The 25564-nt window shown below is 44.6% G+C and overlaps 1 protein-coding gene across 2 annotated transcripts; it reads left to right on the top strand.

Moving 5' to 3' along the window:
• Positions 1-1908: 1908 nt before the first annotated feature.
• Positions 1909-25349, top strand: LOC121983174 (putative disease resistance protein At5g05400). 2 transcript variants are annotated; one of them, XM_042536132.1, is made up of 3 exons: positions 1909-2315; positions 2478-2807; positions 25299-25349. In XM_042536132.1, exons 1-3 carry the CDS (start codon positions 2042-2044, stop codon positions 25322-25324), a joined length of 630 nt encoding a protein of 209 aa, XP_042392066.1. In that variant the 5' UTR covers positions 1909-2041; the 3' UTR covers positions 25325-25349. The 2 variants fall into 2 exon arrangements, with proteins under 2 accessions (XP_042392066.1, XP_042392065.1); XM_042536131.1 differs by lacking the exon at positions 25299-25349 and having other exon boundaries at positions 1910-2315; positions 2478-2882.
• Positions 25350-25564: the final 215 nt, after the last annotated feature.

The raw sequence follows: 25564 nt of genomic DNA, 5'->3' as shown, positions 1-25564 counted from the left end.
AATTTAAAGGAAACAAATAGGTTATTTGGTAAATTAAATACGCATTTTAAGTATTTTTTTTAAAGTTGAATAAGTGATTTGATAATTTTTTTTCTCAAATAACCATCTTATGTGCAAGGTCTTCAAATAACCATGTTATGTACCAAGTTGAATAAGTGATTTGATATTTTTTTTCTCAAATAATATATGCATATGATATTACTAAAATATCTTTGTACATACATGCATGTATGAATTTTAGTTGGTCAGATTCTGACCATTTAGCATTACCCTAACAAAAAGAGTAAATCTTGTTGGCCAGAATCTGGCCAGCTAGAATTCTCTATCGTCCAATCATAGTACATGCATGTACATGCATGTAATTAATATATGTATATGATATTACTAAAATACCCTTGTACATACATGCATGCATGAATTCTAGCTGGCCAGATTCTGGCCATTTATCATTACCCTAACAAGAAGAGTAAATCTTGTTGGCCAGAATCTGGCCAACTAGAATTCTCTATCGTCCAATCATAATACATGCATATACATGCATGTAATTAATATATATATGCATTTGATATTACTAAAATATCTTTGTACATGCATACATGCATAAATTCTAACTCGTCAGATTTTGACCATTTAGTATTACCCTAGCAAAAATTTACTCACCTCTCATTTTATTATTTTTCCACGCTGATAATGCTCATTTGTTCTATATTTTCCGAGGAAATCGTACATTTATTATCTACATGAAATAAATGAACACTTGTTGCCATAGTTAATGAACCAATTATTGCACCTCGAATTATATTCTAGATGTCAGCTAGAGGAAAATATCACATGACTTTAATATCAGTAGGCTGTACTTAGTGTTCGGCGTATATAAGTTTAATTAAAAAAAAAAATTGAACATATATGTATTTAATTCTTTAACGTTCACAAACTATATTGATTAATAATTTTTTTTTCAATATATTAAATCATTAATAAAATATAATAAATAAATAAATTTAAATTATGAAATTAAATAATTAATCAAACAATTAATAATTTCAAATAATAAAAAAATTTAAATTGAAAGCTCAATATACAAATTAAATACCTAGCTACTTAATGCATTGAATTAAATTTTACTTTAATTTTATCCGAGTACTCCCTAGTTGTCACAAAGTCTAACAAATTAATTAAATGAAATAATTAACCTTGGTAGTGAAACAAGTAAGGCGCTAACGATAATGATTTTGTAGCGATATGGCCAAACTTGTCCATTAGTTGAATGAGCACAATTCGATTAAGTAAGTTTTTTCGGATGAGTCTAGTGGCTAGCGCATGAGGTGTTATCATAATGAGGTCTGAGATTCAAATCTCGGTAAAGTCGAAATAAATACCTCACTTATGTGCTAATCATTATTCCAAAGGTTAGTAGTCGTCCGTGATTTATCTCCTCCGTGTTGACCCTGAGACGAATTGACGGTAACACTAGGGGCGAACTTATTCACCTTTTGCCAGAACAATTCGATTAGGCAAGAATAGTCGATTAAGGTCGGATGGAAGGAATTCATTACCATAACTTTGCCTTCATAGATCAAACCGGACAAAGAGGAGCCACCTAAGTTGATTGAGTGAGAATAAATTGAATCATCTCCTATTACAGTCCACCAGCTCCTCTTTATGAATCAAACAATGAAATGAAACTACTTTTTCTTTGCAAAAATAATAATAAAAAAAAGAAGTTTCATATAAATTATTTTTTAAATTCTCTTTACAAATAAACAAACCATTGGATAAATATACAAATGCAACCAACTATTGCTGCCGACGTAACATTATTGAAAGTAGCAGTTGAGAGTTGTCTTTCATCTTTACGCCCACAAACAAACACAATGGACAGTGGTCTTCTCTGCCCGATATTAATTATTATTTCTTGCTCCTTGCAAGAAATAAATCTCTTGTTATTGTTATATTATATACATCTCCCTCTCTGCTTGACTCCTCTCTGCTTAACTCTTATCCATATTGCTATTTGGCAAGTTAGAGCTTCTCCTCATCCATGGCGTTCATCAAACTAAATCTCAACGTAGACGTCAACAGTTGCCTGAACGGGCTGTGGGCATCACTGCGACTGGGCAGGCCAAAATCTGGCATCAAGAAATTGGAAAAGGAAATGGCAAGATTGAAAGGCAAACGGGACGGCATCAAGAACCAGATCGGCGAGGCGGAGCGTGAGGGGAAGGTTTCGACTAACGAAGTGAACCAGTGGCTACGGGAGGTGGAGGAATTGGAAGGCCAAGTGGCTGATATCAACCAGGATTTCCAAAGCATGAGTGAGTGTTCCAATTCTCCCGTATATACCTTTTTGCCTTTTCACGCCAATTCAATTGCTAGTCTTTGTGCTTTGATCCATTCAAGTTATTACTACTGCTTTTATCTATAAGAGAGACAGAGAAAAAGTAGTTGTTTCCGTCTACTCTGTTTTGTTTCTTTAGGTTGCTTCAGTTGCAATTGCTTCAATCAAAATGGCGGCACGTTGAGTCAAACACAGCAAGCAGGAGATCATGTCCCTATCAGAGAGTCATCATCAAACTGCTGCTCCATCAATCGAAGAGTTGTAAAGAAGCTCAGCGAGGCTAATGAATTGATGAGCCGAACTGGTGCACTAGATCCGATTGTCACAGTTGGGCCTCCGGAACCCGTCGTGATGTTTCCCATCTCACACCGACCACCTATTGGGATGGATTCGTACGTGCAAGACATTGTGGGCTACATCGATGGTGGAGAAGGCAACATCATAGGCATCTATGGAATGGGTGGTGTTGGTAAGACCACCATATTGAAGAGCATTCAGCGACACTATTGTTAAGTTTTAATTTAAAATATTCTCATTATTTTTAGTCCCACATTACTAAGCTAAAAAACTTAGAAGGCTTTATATATGGAAGTCTTCCATGCTAGCTTAGTCAAGTTAAGGAGGACATACACACATGCGCTGGCCAAACCCAAATCAGATGGTTTTAGGGGGTTTGAGTCGGGAAATCCATAAACCGGGCGCGACGCACACGATTATCACGCACAGAGGCGATTCAGTCCGCGAGAAAGCGACGCACTTACGCGTGAGAAAGCAAAGCGACGTACACTTTGGTGCGTACACTGCTTCGAAGTGTATAAATACACTTCCTCTGCTCCTTCTCAATTCACTTCGAAACATTCCTTTGCTTTCTTCTTCTTCTTCTTCAAGTTCTGAGGCTTGGTTCTGTGATATGAGATTGAGTCCGAGTGCGTCGTTCATCTTGGAGTGCACCTACGAACGACGCGAGCGGTTATCGGATCTTGGGAGGATTTTGCCAGAGAGCCTCTGCACCGTGGGCGGCAATCAATTCTCTAAAGACAGTCGGCACGCCCGACGCTTCGACCGGAGATACACAAATTCCTAACCTTACTCTATTACTATTTATTGCATGCTCGTCATTTATTGGTATAATTATTACTGTATTAGTGTAATCAATTTTACTACAATTTTAGAGAATTGATTGTAGCATCAATAAACATGATGAACGATAGGATAACTAGGTATGATGAGGCTAGCGCCCGACCCGAACGATTTTTTGGGCAAAACTTCAGACGTTGGCAACAACGGATGAAATTTTGGCTTACTACGCTAGGGCTATTCTCCGTTATAGAAACAGACCCTCCTTCGCCTAATGAAGAGGAACCTGCCCGTAGTACTACCTTAGAGAGGTTTAAGCAAAGGGATTATCTCTGCCATGGGAGAATCCTGTCTGCTCTCTCAGACGTACTATTTGATGTGTACTGCTCAACCTCTTCAGCTAAAGAGCTGTGGAAATTTTTAGATAAAAAATACAACTCCGAAGATTCTGGTTTAGAAAAGTACACTATGGCAAAATTCCTAAACTTTAAAATGGTTGAAGGCAAATCTGTGATTGAGCAGACACATGAATTCCAAGTCCAAATTCATGGTCTTGCTGAAGGAGATATGTCATTACCTGAAAAATTTCAGGTCTTGTGTATCATCAAAAAATTGCCTCCGAGTTGGGAAGATTTTGGCATGACTCTTAAACATCGGAGAGGTAAAATCTCTCTAGAAGATTTGATGATTGCCTTAAATATCGAAGAAGAACATCGGAAACAACATAAAAATGATGATACAAGAATGCCTATGGATTTTATTCCAAAGGCAAATGTAGTAGTCTCATCTGACAAAAAGAAATTCAAAAATCAGAAAATGAAGAACAAGATGAAACCCAACTTAAAGGTTCAAAAGAAAATTGGAACCAAACCTAAGCCTTGCTGGGCATATGGACAGGTTGGATATTATGTCAAATTCTGCCCTAAGCGGAAGGACAAGGAGAAAAACCAAAGTAATACGTCCAACATCAAGGCACAAGCAAATGTCGTGACTGCTAGTGACGACACCAGCAATAGGTTTGTTACCTTCAAACACGAACTAAACTTGGTCTATCAACCCAATGAATGGTTAGTTGATACAGGTGCTAATGTGCACTGTTGTGCTGATCGCTCTGTCTTCCTTACTTATCAGGTAATTGAAGGCACTTCCGTGACCATGGGAAACCATTCTGCAGCCAGCGTGTTCGGGATAGGACAAGTTGACCTGAGCTTCACCTCTGGAAAAGTCCTGTCACTGCATGAGGTGCATCATGTTCCAGCGGTCCATCGGAATTTGATTAGCGGATCAAAGTTAGTACGTACTGGTTATGAGTTAAACTTTAAATGTAATAAAGTTGTAATATTACATTTAGGAACCTTTATTGGAAAAGGTTACCTTAATGAAGGTTTATTTAAACTCAATGTAGAAAATGCTACCTTAAATAAATCTACTGATATTACTTATAACATTGAGTCATATGATATATGGCATGACAGATTATGACATGTCAATTTTAATACCGTGAAAAGGATGATGAACCTTGACATGATTCCTAAGTATGCTATAAATGATAAGAAAAGATGTGAAGTTTCTGTGCAATATAAACAAACCCGAAAACCCTTCAAATCAGTTGATAAAAATTCTGATATTTTAGAATTGATCCATACTGATTGTTGTGAGTTTAACGGTGTAATAACGAGAGATCATAAAAGGTATTTCATCACCTTCATTGATGATCACTCTCGTTATTATTATGTTTATTTGCTGAAAACTAAGGATGAAGTTTTAGATAAATTTATGGTTTTTAAATCTGAAGCTGAGAAGCAAATAAACAAATCTATTAAGAGGTTAAGATCTGATAGGGGTGGAAAGTTTACCTCGAACCTGTTTCAAAAATTTTGTCAAGATACAGGTATAATTCACGAGGTAACTGCTCCATATAGTCCTCAATCCAACGGTATAGCAGAACGGAAAAATCGAACCCTTGAAGATATGATTAATTCCATGTTAGGCAGTTCCGGGTTATCCAACTTCATGTGGGGAGAGGCTTTATACACTGCATACCATGTGTTAAATAGAGTCCCCATGAAGTCAAGGGAGAAAACCCCATACGAGCTTTGGAAAGGCCGGAAGACAAGTTTGAAATACCTTAAAGTGTGGGGGTGCCTTGCAAAGGTACTAGTACCTGAACACAGAAGGAAAAAAGCTTGGTCCAAAGACCGTAGATGGTATCTTCTTGGGTTATGCTCAAAATAGTATTACATATAGGTTTCTGATTATTAAATCTGAAATTTCTGGAATAGATGCAAATACTATTATAGAACTTCGTGATGCTACATTTTTTGAGGATATATTTCTTATGAAGACGAGAACACCTCAATCTATATCTGGTAACCCAACTAGAGATATACCTGCTTCCGTAGAGACCCCAGTATCCGTAGAAGGTACACCCTCCTCAAGTCACTCTAGACTAGATGAATCTAGAGAGTGTACAGAATTGAGAAGGAGCAAGAGACAACGTGTGTCTACGGATTTAGGCCAGGACTTTATCACCTATAATATAGAAGGTGATCCTGTGACATATAGAGATGCTATGACTTCTCCTGAAGCTAAGCACTGGAAAGAGGCCATTAAAAGTGAAATGGACTCTATTATCTCTAATGCCACTTGGGAGTTGGTAGATTTACCTCCTGGGTGTAACACTATAGGATGTAAATGGGTGTTTAAAAGAAAACTAAAATCTGATGGGTCAGTAGATAAATTCAAAGCCCACCTAGTTGCTAAGGGATTTAAATAGAAAGAAGAGATTGACTATTTTGACACTTATTCTCCTATTACTAGAATTACTACAATCCGAGTGTTGATAGCATTGACATCTTGAGGTTCATCAAATGGATGTCAAAACGACATTTCTTAATGGAGATATAGAAGAAGAGATATATATGGATCAACCTGAGGGATATGTAGTCTCTGGAAATGAAATAAAGTCTATAGGTTAGTCAAATCTCTTTATGGTTTGAAGCAAGCCCCAAAGCAGTGGCACGAAAAATTTGATAGAGTTATGCTATCGTTTGGCTTTGAAATGAATGACTCTGATAAATGTGTGTATGCTAAAATGAAAGGTGATAATTGTATTATCTTATGTTTATATGTAGATGATATTCTACTGTTTGGATCTAACCTTTCTATTATTAATGAGACTAAGGCCCTCTTAAGTGGTAAGTTTGATATGAAGGATATGAGTTGTGCTGACATGATTTTAGGGCTGAAGTTGACTCGATCAACTAATGGAATAGTAATTTCTCAGTCATTCTACATTGAGAGAGTATTAGAGAAATATGGCTATAACCAAATTAAATCTGTAGTCACACCGTATGATCCTTCAAAAACTCTCCACAAGAATAAAAGTGGTGTGATAGTATCTCAATTAAGATACTCACAAATAATAGGTAGTCTAATGTATTTGCAAATTGTTCTAGACCTGATATTTCTTTTGCTATATCGAAATTGGGCAGGTTTAGCAGCTGTCCGGACAGAACGCATTGGGATGCATTAGACAGAGTACTCAGATATCTAAAAGGCACTATATTCTTGGGCTTGTGGTATGGGAGATTCCCTGCAGTCCTGGAGGGATATAGTGATGCTAGTTGAATAGCGGACACTGCTGAGTGTAAAGGCGTTACTGGTTATGTCTTTACACTTGGAGGCGGTGCAGTTGCTTGGAGGTCTGTTAAATAGACGATTATAACCCATTCTACATCTAATGCAGAATTGTGTGCTTTGGATACCACAGTAACTGAAGCTGATTGGCTGAAGGGTCTTCTTTCTGAAATTCCCTTGATGATGAAGCCAATACCTTCTATTTCAGTACACTGTCATAATCAAACAACAATAGCTCAGATTAGAAGCTCCAAGTATAACTAGAAACAGAAGAGACATGTACGAATACAATTAAAGTCTATTCGTGAGTTAGTGTCTCTTGGAGTGGTGTCATTGGACTTTGTAAGTTCAAAGGATAATATTGCTAATCCACTCACTAAAGGGCTTGATTCTGAGAAAATCAAGAGATCCAGTAAGGAAATAGGACTGAGGCCTATCCTGGATTCATCTATAGCAGCAACCCAACCTATCTGATTGGCGATCCCAAGAAGTAGGTTCAATGTGGTATAAACAAGCTATAAGGATGAATCGTAAGTATCAAATTGATTGAGATGTAATCTCATAATCTCTTCCCTGGATATATGCTTTACTGCTAGTAAGGATGAGCTTAGGAGCTCTTAATGAGTTCAAGGTCTTAATGACAGGATGCTTGCAGTATATCCTTGGAGAACTCACCTATGTAAGTGTAACTGTGGGGCCGCAGTGTGGGGGTATCTAGGCAACTCTCCTTAGTACTTATAAAATAAGATTCGGTGGCATGGCCGTAATGCACTAACCCAGAAGGATTCAACCGTCGCCAGTGATGAGTTGTTACCAATTGATCTTCACATATAAAAGGTTTAAGATCAATACTCAGTTCTCTTCAAATCTATGTGAATAAGATTGGTATACTTATGTAAAAATTCAAATCGGAAGGTATTTTCACTGAAAGTTCATTGCAACCAAGCCTCAGAACATATCTTTATTTTTCTATCGAAATAATTTGAATTAGTGGGGGATTGTTGAGTTTTAATTCAAAATATTTCCATTGTTTTTAGTCCCACATTGCTAAGCTAAGAAGCTTAGAATGCTTTATATATGGAAGTCTTCCATGCTAGCTTAGTCAAGTTAAGGAGGACCTACACGCATGCGCGGGCCAAGCCCAAATCAGGTGGTTTTAGGGGGTTCGAGCCGGAAATCCATAAACCGGGCGCGACGTACGCGATTATCGCACGCAGGGGGGGTGCAAATCCCCAGCTCGTGGGCCTCACGCTTACGGGCGGCCCAGTCCGGTTTAGTTCACCCGGTTCGTTTTTGCCACTGGTCTGGTTTGGTTCTGTCCGCGTGAGGAAGCGAGCGATTCTGTCCGCGAGAAAGCGACGCACCCGTGCGTGAGAAAGCAAAGCGATGTACGCTTTGGTGCGTACACTGCTTCGAAGTGTATAAATACACTTCCTCTGCTCCTTCTCAATTCACTCCGAAAAAAGCAAAGCATTCCTCTGCTCTCTGCTTTCTTTTTCTTCTTCTTCTTCTTCTTCTTCTTCAAGTTCTGAGGCTTGGTTCTGTGATCTGAGGTTGAGTCCGAGTGCGCCGTTCGTCTTGGAGTGCACCTACGAACGGCGCGAGCGGTTGTCGGATCTTGGGAGGATTTTGCCAGAGAGCCTCTGCACCACGGGCGGCAATCAATTCTCTAAAGACAGTCGGCATGCCCGACGCTTCGACCGGAGATACATAAATTCCTAACCTTACTCTATTACTATTTATTGTATGCTCGTCATTTATTGGTGCAATTATTACTGTATTAATGTAATCAATTTTACTACAACTATTTTAATCATAGAATATTTGATCATGTCATTTGGGTTGTGGCCTCCAAAGACTGCCAATTGAAGAAGCTCCAGATGGATATTGCTAAGAGTCTAGAACTGAAAACACTGCAGGAGAGTGACGATGAACGAACTTGTGGTGATAAGTTGTTTAGCTACTTGAAGAACAGAAACTGCTTGCTGCTTCTAGATGGCATTTGGGAACATCTGGATCTTCAACTATTGGGGATGGCACACTCAGCTACTAAGCAAGGCCAGCAGCAGCAGCCGCGCAAAGCCGTGGTGTTCACAACCCTTAGCGAGACATTGTGTGGGCGAATGAAAGCAGAAAAGAAGATCAAAGTCAAATGTCTGGATCCAAATCACGCATGGCAACTCTTTAAGGAGAATAGCGACGGGGATCGGATGTTCTCAGCTCAGATACAGGAATCAACTCCTGTGCTCAAGAACTTGCTAAAGAATGTGCAGGTCTTCCGCTCGCTCTTATCACCGTTGCTCGGGCCATGTTAGGGAAAAATTCATGGGAACTTTGGAAGGACGCTCTCCATCAAATAAGGGATAAACATGAGTGCACAACTATTGATCTTTCAGAAGAAGTTTCAGTCGAAATGTACAGATCCTTCAAGTTAAGCTACGACAGTTTAGAAAATGACTCGATAAGAGAATGTCTTTTGTGTTGTGCTTTGTGGCCTGAAGATTATGAGATCCATAAACTTAAAGAGTTGATACCGTGTTGGATAGGTTGTGGCATAATCCATGAATTTAATGTAATCAATGACGCTTTCATCAAAGGATGCTCTTATTTGGAAGCTCTCTTGGCTGCATCCTTGCTAGAGCAGTCCTCTGAACGTCGGGATTATTATGAGGCTAGACATGTAAAGATGCATGACGTCATCCGAGACATGTACATGGCGCTATGGATGGTCTCTGAGTTAAAGGGGAATAGAAGGAAAACGATTGTCAAAGTTGGAATTAGTTTGCATAATTTACCTAGACCGGAGGATTGGCAGGAGGCAGAGCGAGCATTGTTCATTGAGAACCATATTCTATCTTGATCCGGCGGTTAGAACAGGGGACCCTCATTTTGAGGGGTCAACGCTGTTAGGATCTTCGGATGCGGCTAGAGAGGGGAGGTGCGAATAGCCGACCTCAAATTATCGTTTCTTCCTACAATTTAGGTTAACGCAGCGGAAATACAATGTAGAAACGAAAGTGGAGAAGATCAAACCTCAAACACGATGATGTAACGAGGTTCGGAGATGATACTCCTACTCCTCGGCGTGTCCGTAAGGTGGACGAAGCCTATCAATCCGTCGGTGGATGAGACCCCGGATAACCGGCTAATATGAACTCCTTCTGGGTGGAGAAACCTCACCACAATCTCTCTTGTAACAGCAAGAATGGAGTACAACCAATAGAGAAAGAGAACAAGATCAATATAAATGTAAAAACACTTTGCTTGCCTTCTCGTCGACTGGAGTTCGATGAAGCAGCAACTTCACGATGTCAACAGCAGCTGATCAACCAGTCGAGGGAAGCTCACACGAAGCTTCAGGAATAGGGAGCTCAGCAAAAGCTCAGATCGCAAGAGTGAGGAAGAAGAAGCACAGCACAGAGGCGCTCAGCATCTGATTTATATCTGCACCTGCGAAGAAGAAGACAAAGAACAACACAGAAATCTAGCCGTTGTGTCGCAACGGCTAGGCCTGGACCGATCAGGCTCCACCCTGATCGATCTGGGAGGCTCCTGATCGGTCTGTGGACCGATCAGGCCCTAGGCTGATCGGTCCCCAGACCGATCCCCATACTTGTTCTCGTTTCTGATCGCTTCCTGATCGGTTTGTGGACCGATCAGTAGGCTTCCCGATCGGTCTGTGGACCGATCAGTAGACTTTCTGATCGGTCTACAGACCGATCAGATAACTCATAGTGCCTCTGTTTGGTTACTGATCTGTCACCAGACCGATTAGATAAACCTGAGTATCACTGGATCGGTCTGCTGACCGATCCAATGCCCATGTGGATTTAGAGCATCTCATCCCTAAATCCTAAGGCCTTCCTGGTCTTGAGAACGAGCTACCGAGCCCTCTCTGACCTAATCTGGAGAACGAGCTACCGAGCCCTCTCCGACATCCACGTCCGGTCCAGAGAACGAGCTACCGAGCCCTCTCTGACCTAGTCCGGAGAACGAGCTACCGAGCCCTCTCCGACTTCGTCCGGTCCAGAGAACGAGCTACTAGCCCTCTCTGACCTAGTTCGGAGAACGAGCTACCGAGCCCTCTCCGACTTCCACGTCCGCCAGAGAACGAGCTACCGAGCCCTCTCTGACCTAGTCCGGAGAACGAGCTACCGAGCCCTCTCCGACTTCCACGTCCGGTCGAGAGAACGAGCTACCGAGACCTCTCGGCCTGGTCCGAGGAGGCAGCTACCGAGAGCCCTCTCGACTTCCACGTGCGGTCCGAGAACGAGGCTACCGAGCCCTCTCGACCTAGTCGGAGAACGAGCTACCGAGCCCTCTCCAACTGCATGCGGTCCAGAGGCAGGCTCCCGAGCCCTCTCGGCCTAGTCCGGAGAACAGTGCGAGCCCTCTCCAACCCGTGCGGTCCAGAACGAGGCTTGGAGCCCTCTCTGACCTAGTCCGGAGAACGAGCTGCCGAGCCCTCTCCGACTTCCCATGCCAAGCTTCCATACTTGGACTTCTCCCGTGCCAAGCTCCCTGCTTGGACTTTTCCGTGCCAAGTCTCCATACTTGGACTTTTCCCGTGCCAAGCTCCCTGCTTGGACTTTTCCGTGCCAAGTCTCCATACTTGGACTTTTCCCGTGCCAAGTCTGCATACTTGGACTTTACCGAATCAAGTCAACTCAAGTCGGGTCAACCAGGTCAACCTTGACCGAAGGTTGTACCCACAATCTCCCAAGTTTGTATTCTTGTCAAACATAAGATACAACTTTTCTATTCTCGTCAAACATCAAAATACAACTCGAGTCAGGTCAACTCGAGTCGGGTCAACCAGGTCAACCTTGACCTAAGGTTGCACCAACAATCTCCCCCTTTTTGATGTTTGACAAAAACCATAATCAAGTTAGGTTAACCCGATAACCTAACTTAGGTTTTCCAATAGTTCTCTAATCAATGTTCTTCCTTGAACATTCTCCCCAAACTCCAATGTTCTTCCTTAAACATTCTCTAGACATTTCTCCCCCTTTTTGACACACATCAAAAAGAGTGAATCAAGGTTAAGAGTTTCTTCCTAATGAAAGTCCCATACCTTTCATTGAAACCCTTAATTTCCCCCTTGATACTAAAGACAATAATCAACTTAGTGATAATCCCATATCACTCATCCTCAGAAATCGAGTAAAAACTCCCCCTAAAAGTCAACTCCCCTTTAACCAATAGGTAAAACTCCCCCTAAAGGTCAACTCCCCCTTGACCATTGCACCAACAATGTCTTGGAGAGTTTCAACCCTTTATAACTCAAAAACACCAACTTCTAAAGCTGAAATTTCAGACAACAATCGAAAATCAGCATTTTGGCACGCTCTGATCGGTTACCAGACCGATCAGAACCTTACTGGATCGGTCACCAGACCGATCCAGACTTCCCTGGACCGATCGGGATCCCCTCTGATCGGTCCACAAATCTCTGATAGGGATTTCTGATTTTTCTCCCGAAATTCAGAAACCCCTAAAAAATCACAAAAAATTCCAAAAATTGTAAAACTTTGAGGATACATTCTTCATAACATATATTATCATGGAAAAATAGTTTTCTATGAAAATAACTTCCATTTTTAAATCTTGATACAAAGTTCGAAAGACTTTGAAATAGTTCAAGGTTAATCCATCTTTGTATCAACTTGCTCAATGATGAATGCTATCACTAGAAAAGCTTCATCAAGGTTTTTCAAATCAATTTTGAAATGATTTTAAACCATTTAATTTAGGACCACAATCTTAGGGCTAAGTGTACATGACTTGTACGCAAGCTTTCCCTATGATCCTCAATTTCGAATTAGGCTCATCTAGGTACAAGAACTATGCACCTTGATCCTAACTCGTAATCCTAATATCTCACACACATCTAAGGTGTATCAAACACATCCACGTCAATTTTGATGTGAGATATGGGTTTAGGTCATCTTAAGCTAACTTCTCATGCATTTTCTAAACAACAATTTGATCTCCATATCAAATTGTGTTTTTATCCTTAAATCAATTTAATTGATCATACATGCAAGAGATGATGACATGGCATAAAATAATATCATAAGTGGAAACATGTGCCAATGTCATGATGTCATGGCATAAAGTATGAAACTTAAATAAGGCATGACACATAACTAACCTAAGCATTATCATGACATTTCAAATGATAGTAAATTAGATATGATGTCATGACATGGCATATGGCAAACAATATATGGCAAATAACATATAAAGGTATAGAAAATACCTAATTCTAGCTTTAGTTGCCATTTTTGATAATTTTGATCATTTTGCCATAAATTCTATATTCCTAAGTGTAATAGACCTAAAATCATATACTAAAGATTTTTAGATCACTATGCGCCAATTAGATTGACCCTAGAAAACTCCTCAAATGTGGTTGGCACATCCTAATTACCTTAGGAATAATTCTTAATTTCATTTTCAAGGCTTAATTACACCTTGAAACTTCCTAAAATGCCACCTTTTGCCATGATTAGGTTAACTACCTATCCAAATAAGGTTGGCACACCCTAACCCATCTAGCGTGATGGAATCACGCTCCTAGGAACCCAAAACCTATTTGAGCTCATTGGGTTCACTAAATATTCACTAGGGATGACTTCCCTAGCAACCCTCCTAATGACCCTCCTAGGCTTTAAAGCCTTGGTCATTTGGGACTCATCAAGATCAACTCTAGGGGTGACTCCCCTTGTGACCTTGGTGATGGTCTTCCTAGCCCTAGGTCTTGTTCCATAATCGAATGGAACATTATGATAAGTGGGCTTGACCACTTGAGACTTAGGTTTGTGACTCAAACCTCTCATGTCCTTGGGCTTTTGTTTTTGACCCTTAGACCCTAGAGTTGACTTCTCCAAATTCTTAAGGGTCTTTTCTAAAGTGTCAAGTCTTGACCTTAAGACTTGATTTTCCTTCTCTAATACCTCAAGTTTTAATTTGTCATTTTTCTTTGAGGTATTCCTAGGCATATGTCTAGTTGTTTTGGGATTGCTATCTAGGTTTTCCTTAACCTTAGATGAATTAATTCTAGGGTTGGCATTTCTAGTATTATCCTTACCTAGACTAACATGTTTGACACCTAAGCACATGTATCGGTTTTTATGGTTATCATGCTTATCATCATTGGCAATTGCAATAAAGCTACCAGCATGTTTCTTATTAGAATTGCAATAATGTGCCTTAAAGGGTACCTTAGGGTTTGCCTTAGCTCCCCCTATAGATGTGCTTGGTCTCTTGTCCTTGTGAGGTTGCCTCCCCCTCGGACATTGGCTCCTATAATGTCCCCTTTGCTTGCATTGGAAGCACACCACGTGCTCCTTGCCCTTGCGTATCGGGACTCCGACTTCCTTGACCTTTGGCGTCGGTGGAGTCTTCCTAATCATCTTTGGACATTTACTCTTGTAATGCTCATATCCCCTACACTCAAAGCACATTATATGTAATTTATTTGAAATTAAGTTGCTTGAGTTACCTAGGGTTGAGGATGGATATACGCTCTCTTCTTCATCCCTTCCGGAGGTAGAGACTTCTTCTTCTTGCTCCAATCTTGAAAAAGAACTCTTCTCCTCTTCTTCCTTAGATGTTGAGTAGCCCTCAACTTCTATTTCCATACCTCCATGATGTGAGCTACTTGGCTCACTTGACTCCTCTTCATGATTTGAATTGGAGCTCTCCTCATGGAACTTAGCCAAGTTGTTCCACAACTCCTTGGCATCGTTGTATCCACCTATCTTACGCAAGACATCATTAGGTAATGAAAATTCAAAGATTTTCGTTACCTCGTCGTTGATCATGGATCGGTGGATTTGTTCCTTCGTCCACTTCTTCTTCTCAAGAGGTTCTCCTTCTTTATCCACCGGAGGAATAAAACCTACTTGTACACAATTCCAATTTACTAGGTTAGTCATAAGAAAATACTTCATTCTTACCTTCCAAGACGCGAAGTCGTCGCGATCGTAGAAGGGTGGAATCGTGATGTCTTCTCCAAGTCGATCCATTCTCTAGCTCGTGCTCCCCCGGGTGTTAATCCGACGAAGAGCAACCTTGCTCTGATACCACTTGTTAGGACCTTCGGATGCGGCTAGAGAGGGGGGGTGTGAATAGCCGACCTCAAATTATCGTTTCTTCCTACAATTTAGGTTAGCGCAATGGAAATACAATGTAGAAACGAAAGTGGAGAAGATCAAACCTCAAACACGATGATGTAACGAGGTTCAGAGATGATACTCCTACTCCTCGGCGTGTCCGTAAGGTGGACGAAGCCTATCAATCCGTCGATGGATGAGACCCCGGATAACCGGCTAATATGAACTCCTTCTGGGTAGAGAAACCTCACCACAATCTCTCTTGCAACAGCAAGAATGGAGTACAACCAATAGAGAAAGAGAACAAGAATAATATAAATGTAAAAACACTTTGCTTGCCTTCTCGTCGACTGGAGTTCGATGAAGCAGCAACTTCACGATGTCAACAGTAGCTGATCAACCAGTCGAGGGAAGCTCACACGAAGCTTCAGGAATAGGGAGCTCAGCAAAAGCTCAGATCGCAAGAGTGAGGAAGAAGAAGCACAGCACAGAGGCGCTCAACATCTGATTTATATCTGCACCTGCGAAGAAGAAGACAAAGAACAACACAGAAATCTAGTCGTTGTGTCGCAACGGCTAGGCCTGGACCGATCAGGCTCCACCCTGATCGGTCTGGGAGGCTCCTGATCGGTCTGTGGACCGATCAGGCCCTAGGCTGATCGGTCCCCAGACCGATCCCCATACTTGTTCTCGTTTCTGATCGCTTCCTGATCGGTCTGTGGACCGATCAGTAGGCTTCCTGATCGGTCTGTGGACCGATCAGTAGACTTCCTGATCGGTCTACAGACCGATCAGATAACTCACAGTGCCTCTGTTTGGTTACTGATCGGTCACCAGACCGATTAGATAAACCTGAGTATCACTGGATCGGTCTGCTGACCGATCCAATGCCCATGTGGATTTAGAGCTTCTCATCCCTAAATCCTAAGGCCTTCCTGGTCTTGAGAACGAGCTACCGAGCCCTCTCTGACCTAATCTGGAGAACGAGCTACCGAGCCCTCTCTGACCTAGTCCGGAGAACGAGCTACCGAGCCCTCTCCTACTTCGTCCGGTCCAGAGGCAGGCTGAGCCCTCTCGACCTAGTCAGAAGAGGCACCGAGCCCTCACCGACATCCACGTCGGTCCAGGAGGCGAGCTCCCCTCTCGGCCTAGTCTGAGAGCGAGCCACCGAGCCCTCTCCGACTTCCACGTCCGGTCCGAGAGGCGAGCTACAGAGCCCTCTCGGCCTAGTCAGGAGGCAGCTGAGGCCTTCTCCAACTCATGCGGTCGGAGGCAGGCTCCCGAGCCCTCTCTGACCTAGTCCGGAGAACGAGCTGCCGAGCCCTCTCCGACTTCATCTGGTCCAGAGAACGAGCTTCCGAACCCTCTCTGACCTAGTCCGGAGAACGAGCTGCCGAGTCCTCTCCGACTTCCCATGCCAAGCTTCCATACTTGGACTTCTCCCGTGTCAAGCTCCCTGCTTGGACTTTTCCGTGCCAAGTCTCCATACTTGGATTTTTCCCGTGCCAAGCTCCCTGCTTGGACTTTTCCGTGCCAAGTCTCCATACTTGGACTTTTCTCCGCGCCAAGCTCCCTGCTTGGACTTTTCCATGCCAAGTCTCCATACTTGGACTTTTCCCCGTGCCAAGCTCCCTGCTTGGACTTTTCTGTGCCAAGTCTCCATACTTGGACTTTTCCCGTGCCAAGTCTCCATACTTGGACTTTTCCCGTGCCAAGTCTCCATACTTGGACTTTACCGAATCAAGTCAACTCAAGTCGGGTCAACCAGGTCAACCTTGACCGAAGGTTGTACCCACAATCTCCCAAGTTTGTATTCTTGTCAAACATCAAGATACAACTTTTCTATTATCGTCAAACATCAAAATACAACTCGAGTCAGGTCAACTCGAGTCGGGTCAACCAGGTCAACCTTGACCTAAGGTTACACCAACAAACGCCACGTGGAAGTCAAAGGGTCAGGTGGCCGACCGGAGAAGGGCGGGCCGGTCGGCCGACCGGAGAAGGATGGGCCGACCTCCCAGCCGGCCGACCGGTGAATAACTGATGGCAAAAGGCGCCCCGACAGGAGTCGGGGTTCCGACGCTCAATTGAATAGTAACGAAGGGCCGAGCGGAAGTTATGCTCAGCCGTAAACATAAGGTAACATACTGCTAGTAGTCCTCCCATATCACCTTAGCTAGGATCTCCCCAGCATACCGATGCATATGGAGGGCCGGACGTGACGTGAGTGCCGGCCGGCCGGACGTGAGATGAGTGCCGGCCGGCCGGACGGGAGACGAGTGCCGGCCGGCCGGACGCCCCTGCATGGAGTAGGGAGAGAAGGACAAGGAACATCTTATAATAGCTGTCAAGTCCTATGACTAGGGTATACTCCAAATCTGGCGGTAAGGTGTTCTGCTGTCCCATCGAAGACGTGCCTGGACTGTAGCAGTATGGTGTCAGGTAAGCTTTCTGACAAATACATACCGAGGCATGGGCTAATGACACGTATTTGCCTCGGTAGGTGTGCGTGAGCTCTTTCACCGCTCTATATAAAGTGCCTTATACTTCGCCGAAGGTAGGCGTTCTACAATTTTGGCAGCCACTTCTTCACTGTTAGCTTGCCTGACTTGAGCGTCGAAGGGTCGTCGCCGGGAACCCCTTCCCGGCCCGACTTCTTTGCAAGATCGCCGGAAGTTCGCACCAGCATTCGAAGACCCACATCAGCAACCGGAGAGCGCCACGTGTCCAGCGTCCGTTGATTCAACTTTCGGACAGGATCAATTTGGCGCCGTCTGTGGGAACGCTCTTGCATCCGATCGGAAGCAATGGACGAGGCTGGACGACCGCCCACGGTGATGCTCTCCACGAAGGAGCTCGACGCTCTAATCAAGGCAAGAGTAGCTAAGCTCGTGGAGCAACAGAGAGAGAATGCGCAAGCCGAGCGGCTGAAGCAACAAACAACGTCAGCATCAGGTGGCCGAGCGGAGGCAATGATCCCCGAGCGGACGCCTCCCCCGAGAAAATGATCCAACCGGCATTCAAGGGGGAGCACCGCCGAGCGGATGAAGATGGATTGGGACTTGGATCAACCATGAAGCGCAAATTATCTCCAGCCTTTCCAGGGCAGGGTGAAAGGTGCACCAATATAATGTGTGTTGTATATTTTCCATTTGGCTGTATATTTGAAATGCAGGAAGCAAAATGTTAAAAACGCAATTAGCATTATTTGCCGAGCGGCCTATCTCCATGATGTATAAGATCCGAGGCACCGACTCAATGTCGAAGACCCCGGGCCGATCGGCCGGGCGTAAAAATTATCCGAGCCAAGTCATCGAAGACGAAGACCCCTCGCCGCTCGGTAGGGCGTATGTCATCAGTGCTAAAATTAGCCTTAACATTTGGAGGATGAAGACGGTCGGCGGCTAGATCGACCATGGAGCGCGAATCATCTCCAGTCGTACCGAGCTGAGTGAGAGGTGCGCTGATGTAATTTTATATATGTTTTGGTCGCCTATGTCCTTGTAATGCAGGAAGCAGAAATAATTAAAGGATGACAAATAGCTTCGCCGAAAGGCAGTGTCAAAATTAGTCTTAATGACTGTCGAGCTCCGACGTTAAAAATCGAGAGACGAGCCGGGGTCTATAAACCCGCCGAGCGGAACACCGTCGAGCTCCGACGTTAAAAATCGAGAGACGAGCCAGCGTCTATGAACCCGCTGAGCGGAAGACCGTCGAGCTCCGACGTTAAAAATCGAGAGACGAGCCGGCGTCTATAAACCCGCCGAGCGGAAGACCGTCGAGCTCCGACGTTAAAAATCGAGAGACGAGCCGGCGTCTATAAACCCGCCGAGCGGAAGACCGTCGAGCTCTGACGTTAAAAATCGAGAGACGAGCCGGCGTCTATAAACCCTCCGAGCGGAAGGCCGTCGAGCTCCGACGTTAAAAATCCGAGCGGAAGACCGTCGAGCTCCGACGTTAAAAATCGAGAGACGAGCCGGCGTCTATAAACCCGCCGAGCGGAAGACCGTCGAGCTCCGACGTTAAAAATTGAGAGACGAGCCGGCGTCTATAAACTCGCCGAGCGGAAGACCGTCGAGCTCCGACGTTAAAAATCGAGAGACGAGCCGGCGTCTATAAACCCGCCGAGCGGAAGACCGTCGAGCTCCGACGTTAAAAATCGAGGTTCGCACATAAGCCGGGCCGGGAAGCTCAGTCCGGCAAGCGAAAAATCGAAGAAGCGGCATCTAAAACCAAAGAGCGGAAGACCGTCGAGCTCCGATGTTAAAAATCGAGAGACGAGCCGGCGTCTATAAACCCGCCGAGCGGAAGACCGTCGAGCTCCGACGTTAAAAATCGAGAGACGAACCGGCGTCTATAAATACGCCGAGCGGAAGACCGTCGAGCGCCGACGTTAAAAATCGAGAGACGCGTCGGCGTCTATAAACCTGCCGATCGGTAGATCGTCGAGCTTAGACGGTAAAGATTTACGTTAAAAGGCGAGCAACCGAAGGCTATAAATCCTCTGGATGGTTAACTTTCTGCGAGGTCCTGCTCAGTTGTAAAGGTCGACCTCTGATTGGGCCTGCCGATGAGGCAAGAATAAGGAAAGCGCGGGGCCGAGCGGCTCCTTTATAAAATGTACATGGGACGTGAAAAAACTGCGACCGAGACGAAAGTAAAGATGGGACGCTGGTCGAACGAACAAATAACAAAAGGAGACAATCCACTTACGCCGAGCGGCGGACAGACAAAATTTATAATATTCGCCCCGAACGGCAGGCATACAAAAGATTGCACACTTAGAGAAATTACATAAACCCCTCATTCACTATCATCAAAGTTAAAGAGAGAGTCGGGGATGGAGCCCATCATGGCCGCCAAATCTTCGGGGACGGACAGCTCGGCAGGTATATGGCCTTTGGTCTTCAGATATTCCACTGCCACTTTGATCGCCTCTTCAAAAGTTAAGGATAGCTTGTCGCTAAACCTTTCGCCAAATTCATCCGAGAGGACGAATGCTTTACGCACCTCCGCCGACCGACCAGGCTCCCCGTCCTGATATTCTTTAAAAGTAGCTTTAGAAGCATCGAGGGCAGCTTGAAAATCTTTCCAAGCCCCTTCCGCTTTATCTTGGTCGGCCGAACGACCCTCCCGTTCAGTCTTGAGCAAGGCGTCTAATTCCTTCACTCTATGCTCTAGCCCCCGGTTCTCTACCTTCATCATATCCATGTCATCGATGGCTTTAAGCTTCCGGGTGGTCGCGGTCTTTATTTCCTTGTCCCGCTGCTTGACCAAAGCTTCGAGGCGAGCCACCTCACTCGACAGATCGGAGGACTTACCCCGCTCGGCTTCCAGCAGTTTTTTGGCCTTCTCCAGAGCGGCCATTGACTGTCTGCTTTCTCCCGCGGCTTTGAGCTTTTTCAGCTCGTCCTCCAGTTCGGCTAGGCGATTGCTGATAGCAATCTGCTCCACCCAATTCTGCAAACAGACGGGAGCAAGTTAGAAACTAAATCCAAATAACTAACAAGGCAAAAGAACATACCCCGGTCGCCTATTGTAGATTGCTGTCGCCTAGCTGACCGGGAGTCATCATTGTAATTCGGAGTCGAGCATCCTCCCAGGCTTTGGCAAGAGGACCCGTGAGGGTGATCTGCTGCTCGGGGACCACTGGCCGATCAGCAGCCGCCATGTATTCCTCCGACGGAAGGCGTAGGATAGTTTTTATCAATCTCGGGCCGCTCGGATCACCCTGGGGTGCAGTTGCTTTGCCGGACGGCTTACCACTTGAGGAAGGAAGGTCGCCCAATCGCCAAAGGCGACGCATGGTTCGTGGAGGACTGGCGGGCGGCACCTCAGAGGTAGCCCTTGGAGAGCCGCGCGGCGTGGGGGTACTCTCTATAGAGGCCGTCCCGGACAGCACTGGAGCTTCATCGCCCCGCTCGGACTGCGGTTCATCAGATGGAGTTGGTTGAGAGGCTGGTTCTGGCCGTCTTCGCTTCCGAGTTGCCAGGGGAGCTTCGTCAACCGAACGGCCCTCTACCCCGACTTGGATAGAAGGCTCTATATCGCCCGCAGCCTCGCCGAGAGAGGCAGAAGCGTCTAAGGCTTCGGGGACACTCTGAGTCCCCTCACCCTCTCCGCCGGCCGGACCAGCTGAGTCCAAGCTCCGCTCGGCGATCTCCCTATTCTTGGTCGCCTCGATCTCAGCGGCTCGCAGTTTCAGTCGCTCGGTAGCCTTTGCGCGCCACATAACTTCGGCTGCAGAAACAAAGAATAAATCAATTAGAACAAAAGAAACGGGAAGATAAGAGAACTTACTCATGCTGCAAGGCAGATCGGCTGGGATAGAAGATAAGCCGAATATATACAGTACTCCCGGAAGGAGCAGCTTGTCGATGTGATAGCGCTGGCCGACAAGCCGGTCGGCTGCATGAAGGTAGGCCGGATCGCCCCTAAACTTGCCGAGCTCCGGTTACACTGGCATCGCCGTCTGCCACTTGATTCGGAAGGCCGGTGGCTCGGGAAAGCGCATATAGAAAAAATGCTCCTTCCAGTGTTTGTTGGAGCTCGGCATATTATCAAAAAGGACGAAACCTATCCTAGATTGTAGAGGATAGCCTCCCCACTGACAGCTCTTACCAGGAAGAACAGGAAATTTCAGTGGACAGAGAACTGTGAGAACAGCTTCAGCGAGCTAAAAAGGAGGTTGACCAGTGCTCCCGTGTTGGCTCTACCAGATGACACCAGCAGCTTTGACATCTACAGTGATGCCTCTAAGTTGGGACTAGGAGCAGTACTGATGCAAAATGGCAAGGTGATCGCCTATGCCTCCAGACAACTCAAGGATTATGAGAAGAACTACCCTACTCATGACCTCGAACTTGCAGCAGTAGTGTTCGCTCTCAAGATTTGGAGACATTACTTATATGGAGCTCAGTGCAGAGTATATACAGATCATCAGAGTCTGAAGTACTTCTTCACTCAGAAGGATCTGAATATGCGACAGCGCAGGTGGCTAGAGCTGGTCAAAGATTACGACATAGACATTCTCTACCACCCAGGGAAAGCCAACAAGGTAGCAGACGCACTCAGCAGAAAATCCAGCGCTACCTTGTTATCTCTTACAGCTATGTCACCGCCCCTACAGAAGGAGATCGTAGAGTTCGGTCTCGAGCTTATTGTTGGACAGCTCTCTACTATGACCTTAGGGTCTACCTTGCTTAGTGACATTCAGTCAGCTCAGGGACAGGACCCTGAAATTCAGAAAATCAAGCAAGGACTAGCAGAATCAGAAAGTAGAGAGTTCAAGGTGTCCGATAGCGGGGTGCTGTATTTTGGAGACAGACTCTGTGTTCCAAATCAGGAGGAGCTACGGAGACAGATTTTAGATGAGGCTCACAAGACTCCCTATGCGATGCATCCAGGTTCCACCAAAATGTACCAAGACGTGAAGAAACATTTTTGGTGGCCTGGGATGAAGCGAGACATCGCCAGATATGTTAGCGTCTGCCTCACCTGTCAGAGGGTCAAGGCGGAACATCAGCGACCAGGAGGAGTCTTGCAGCCTATACAGATTCCAGAATGGAAGTGGGAGGATATCTCTATGGATTTTATAGTGGGACTGCCCAGAACCACGAATGGTTTCGATGCCATCTGGGTAATAGTCGACAGGTTGACCAAATCAGCCCACTTTTTAGCTATCAAGATATCCTACTCCATGGAGAAGCTAGCTCAGTTGTATCTCCAGGAGATCGTCAGACTACATGGAGTCCCACGAACCATCATTTCAGACAGAGACAGCCGATTCACATCACACTTCTGGGAGTGTGTACAGTCAGCATTGGGTACAAAGCTAAAGTTCAGCACAGCATTCCATCCTCAGACAGATGGACAGACGGAGCGAGTAAATCAAGTACTCGAAGACATGCTCCGAGCTTGTGCCCTAGACTTTAAGGGAAGTTGGTGCAAATATCTGAGCTTAGCAGAGTTTGCATACAACAACAGCTATCAGGCCACTATCGGCATGACACCTTACGAAGCTCTCTATGGGCGGAGGTGTAGATCTCCAATCTGCTGGTATGAGAGTGGTGAACAGAAGGAACTAGAGCTTCAGACAGATCTAGTAGCAGATACCACAGCTATACAGATCCGCCAGAGGATAGAGGCAGGTCAGAGCCACCAGAAAAGCTATCAGACCCCTAGAGTTTTCAGTTGGGGATTCAGTGTTCCTCAGAGTAGCTCCCATAAGGGGAGTAATGCGTTTTGGGAAGAAGGGCAAGCTAAGTCCCAGATATGTGGGACCATACCGTATCAGTCGAAGAGTGGGCAAGGTAGCATATGAGCTAGAGCTACCCCAGGAAATGTCAGCTGTCCACAATGTATTTCATGTCTCTATGCTGAAGAAGCATACCCCAGATGCCACCCAGGTGATTGAGCCCCAGTCGGTACAGATCCGCGAAGACCTCAGCTATGATAGTCGGCCTATTCAGATAATAGACCGAGCAGTTAAGAAATTACGGAACAAGGAAGTACCATTAGTCAAAGTTATTTGGCACAATCACACAGCAGAAGAGGTAACTTGGGAGACAGAAGCCAGCATGAGACAGAATTGTTCTAAGTTCGAGGACGAACTTTTTATAAGGTATGGGGGATTGTAACGCCCGAAAATTTTCAAACTTGCATTAGAATTATTCTACGATTTGTCTGGAATTTTTAGATATTTTTCCGGAATTTTCCGAGTAGCGGAAGCAGCAAAAATAAATATAAGCGTAAAACGGCCTAGGCGGGAATCGAACCGAGACCTATGGTTTAGTGGACAAGGCCAATAACCAGTTGACCCAGCAGGGCTGTGCTGAAAGAAAGGAGAACCAAATATATTTATATTAGAGTTGGGTTCATTAAACCACTTAATATAAATATAAACTTGAGTAGGGTTTGGGTTTAGTAATCGGTTCGGCACCTCCTCACCTCACGCAACTTTTCCCTCTCCAAACCCTCATACGCCGACACCTTCTTCTTCACCTTTCTCTCTCGGCACACCAAGCCCCAAGGGCTCAAGGGAGCACCTTCCGGCGACGACTCCAACACGGAGAAGGTTCTTCTCCGCGAGAGGAACGCAAAGACGTGAGCGGTTCGTCAAGAAGGTCATCTCCACCGGAGTTCTAGCGAATAGAATCGTAAGAAATTACGAATAGGAGGTAAGAAACCCCTCACCTGCAGTATAATAGCTCCGTTTGGACTTTCTATGCATTAGATTAGTAATATGCAGATTTTGTTGACATGTAGGGTGTTTTAACCCTCCTCTCAGATTTAGGGATTTAGTTAGCACCTTTAGATGGGCCGAACACATTCATTCTCCGTCAGTTGGAGGTCATAGACGCTGTTGGGTGCCTAGAGGTGATTTCCCTAAGGGAAAGGAGGGTTTAGGCACACCAAGTGTTCGATAAAATGACTAGACCAGATAAAATGCAACTTAGGCATTTTAAACAGCGTAGATAAATGCATTAGAAGCATTTAGATCAGTAAATCAGTTTATTCTAGCTTATACGGGACTAGATGTCCAAATGGGTGGGCTCCCACAGTCGCCTCTAGGTTCAGACAACCTAGTCCTAGGTTCAGATAACCTAGATTCAGCTAACTAGCATATCAGTATTTTACTTTCAGCAGCGGCACTGTACTGGATTAGATATCCATTGGGTTGGACTCCCACAGTCGTCCCTAGGTTCAGATAACCTAGTACACCCTGCTAAATTCGGAACTTGCAACCCCGGGTCTAGTAGGGATGCGCGCACAGCAAGTACAGTTGCTAGGGCCCTACAGCAGCATGTTTAGTATTTTCACTTACTATGTATTAGTTTTCAAGACTCAAAAATCAGTTATACCAGTTGAGTTTGATTGCAGCTTCAGTAGAGTTTAGCTTAGCTCAGCATTATGCTTCAGTGTAATTTTCCATGTTAACTCTATGTTTCAGCTTATGCTATGCCATGTTTGTATGATACTATGCCATGCCATGCTTGCATATTCAGTATGTTTTCCAAAAGCATGTTTTAAAAGCATATTTGCATCGTATGCATGATTTAGTGAGGTAGATGGTTTCTTACTAAGCTTTTTAGCTTACAGATACTATTTTCCTTATACTGCAGATACAGGTAAAAGGAAAATGGACTAGCAGAGGAGGCTGGAGGACAATGCGAAGATGGTGTGTGTGTGTAGAACTGGAATCAAAGGTCCTTAGGGGACTTAGCAGGATGAACATTAGACTCCTTAGCATGTTTACCTTAGCACTTTACAGTTTATGGTTTAATACTTTCATTTTTATGCACCTTTAGTTTTGGAACGTACTAAACTATGAAAGAATGAGTTAGATTGTTAGTAGTCATTATGGGAATGGTTGTTAATGCATGTTAGA

Source organism: Zingiber officinale, chromosome 5A, assembly GCF_018446385.1.
Source record: "Zingiber officinale cultivar Zhangliang chromosome 5A, Zo_v1.1, whole genome shotgun sequence".
NCBI classification, from domain to species: Eukaryota; Viridiplantae; Streptophyta; class Magnoliopsida; order Zingiberales; family Zingiberaceae; genus Zingiber; species Zingiber officinale.
This window is presented reverse-complemented; position numbering and strand designations above follow the sequence as displayed.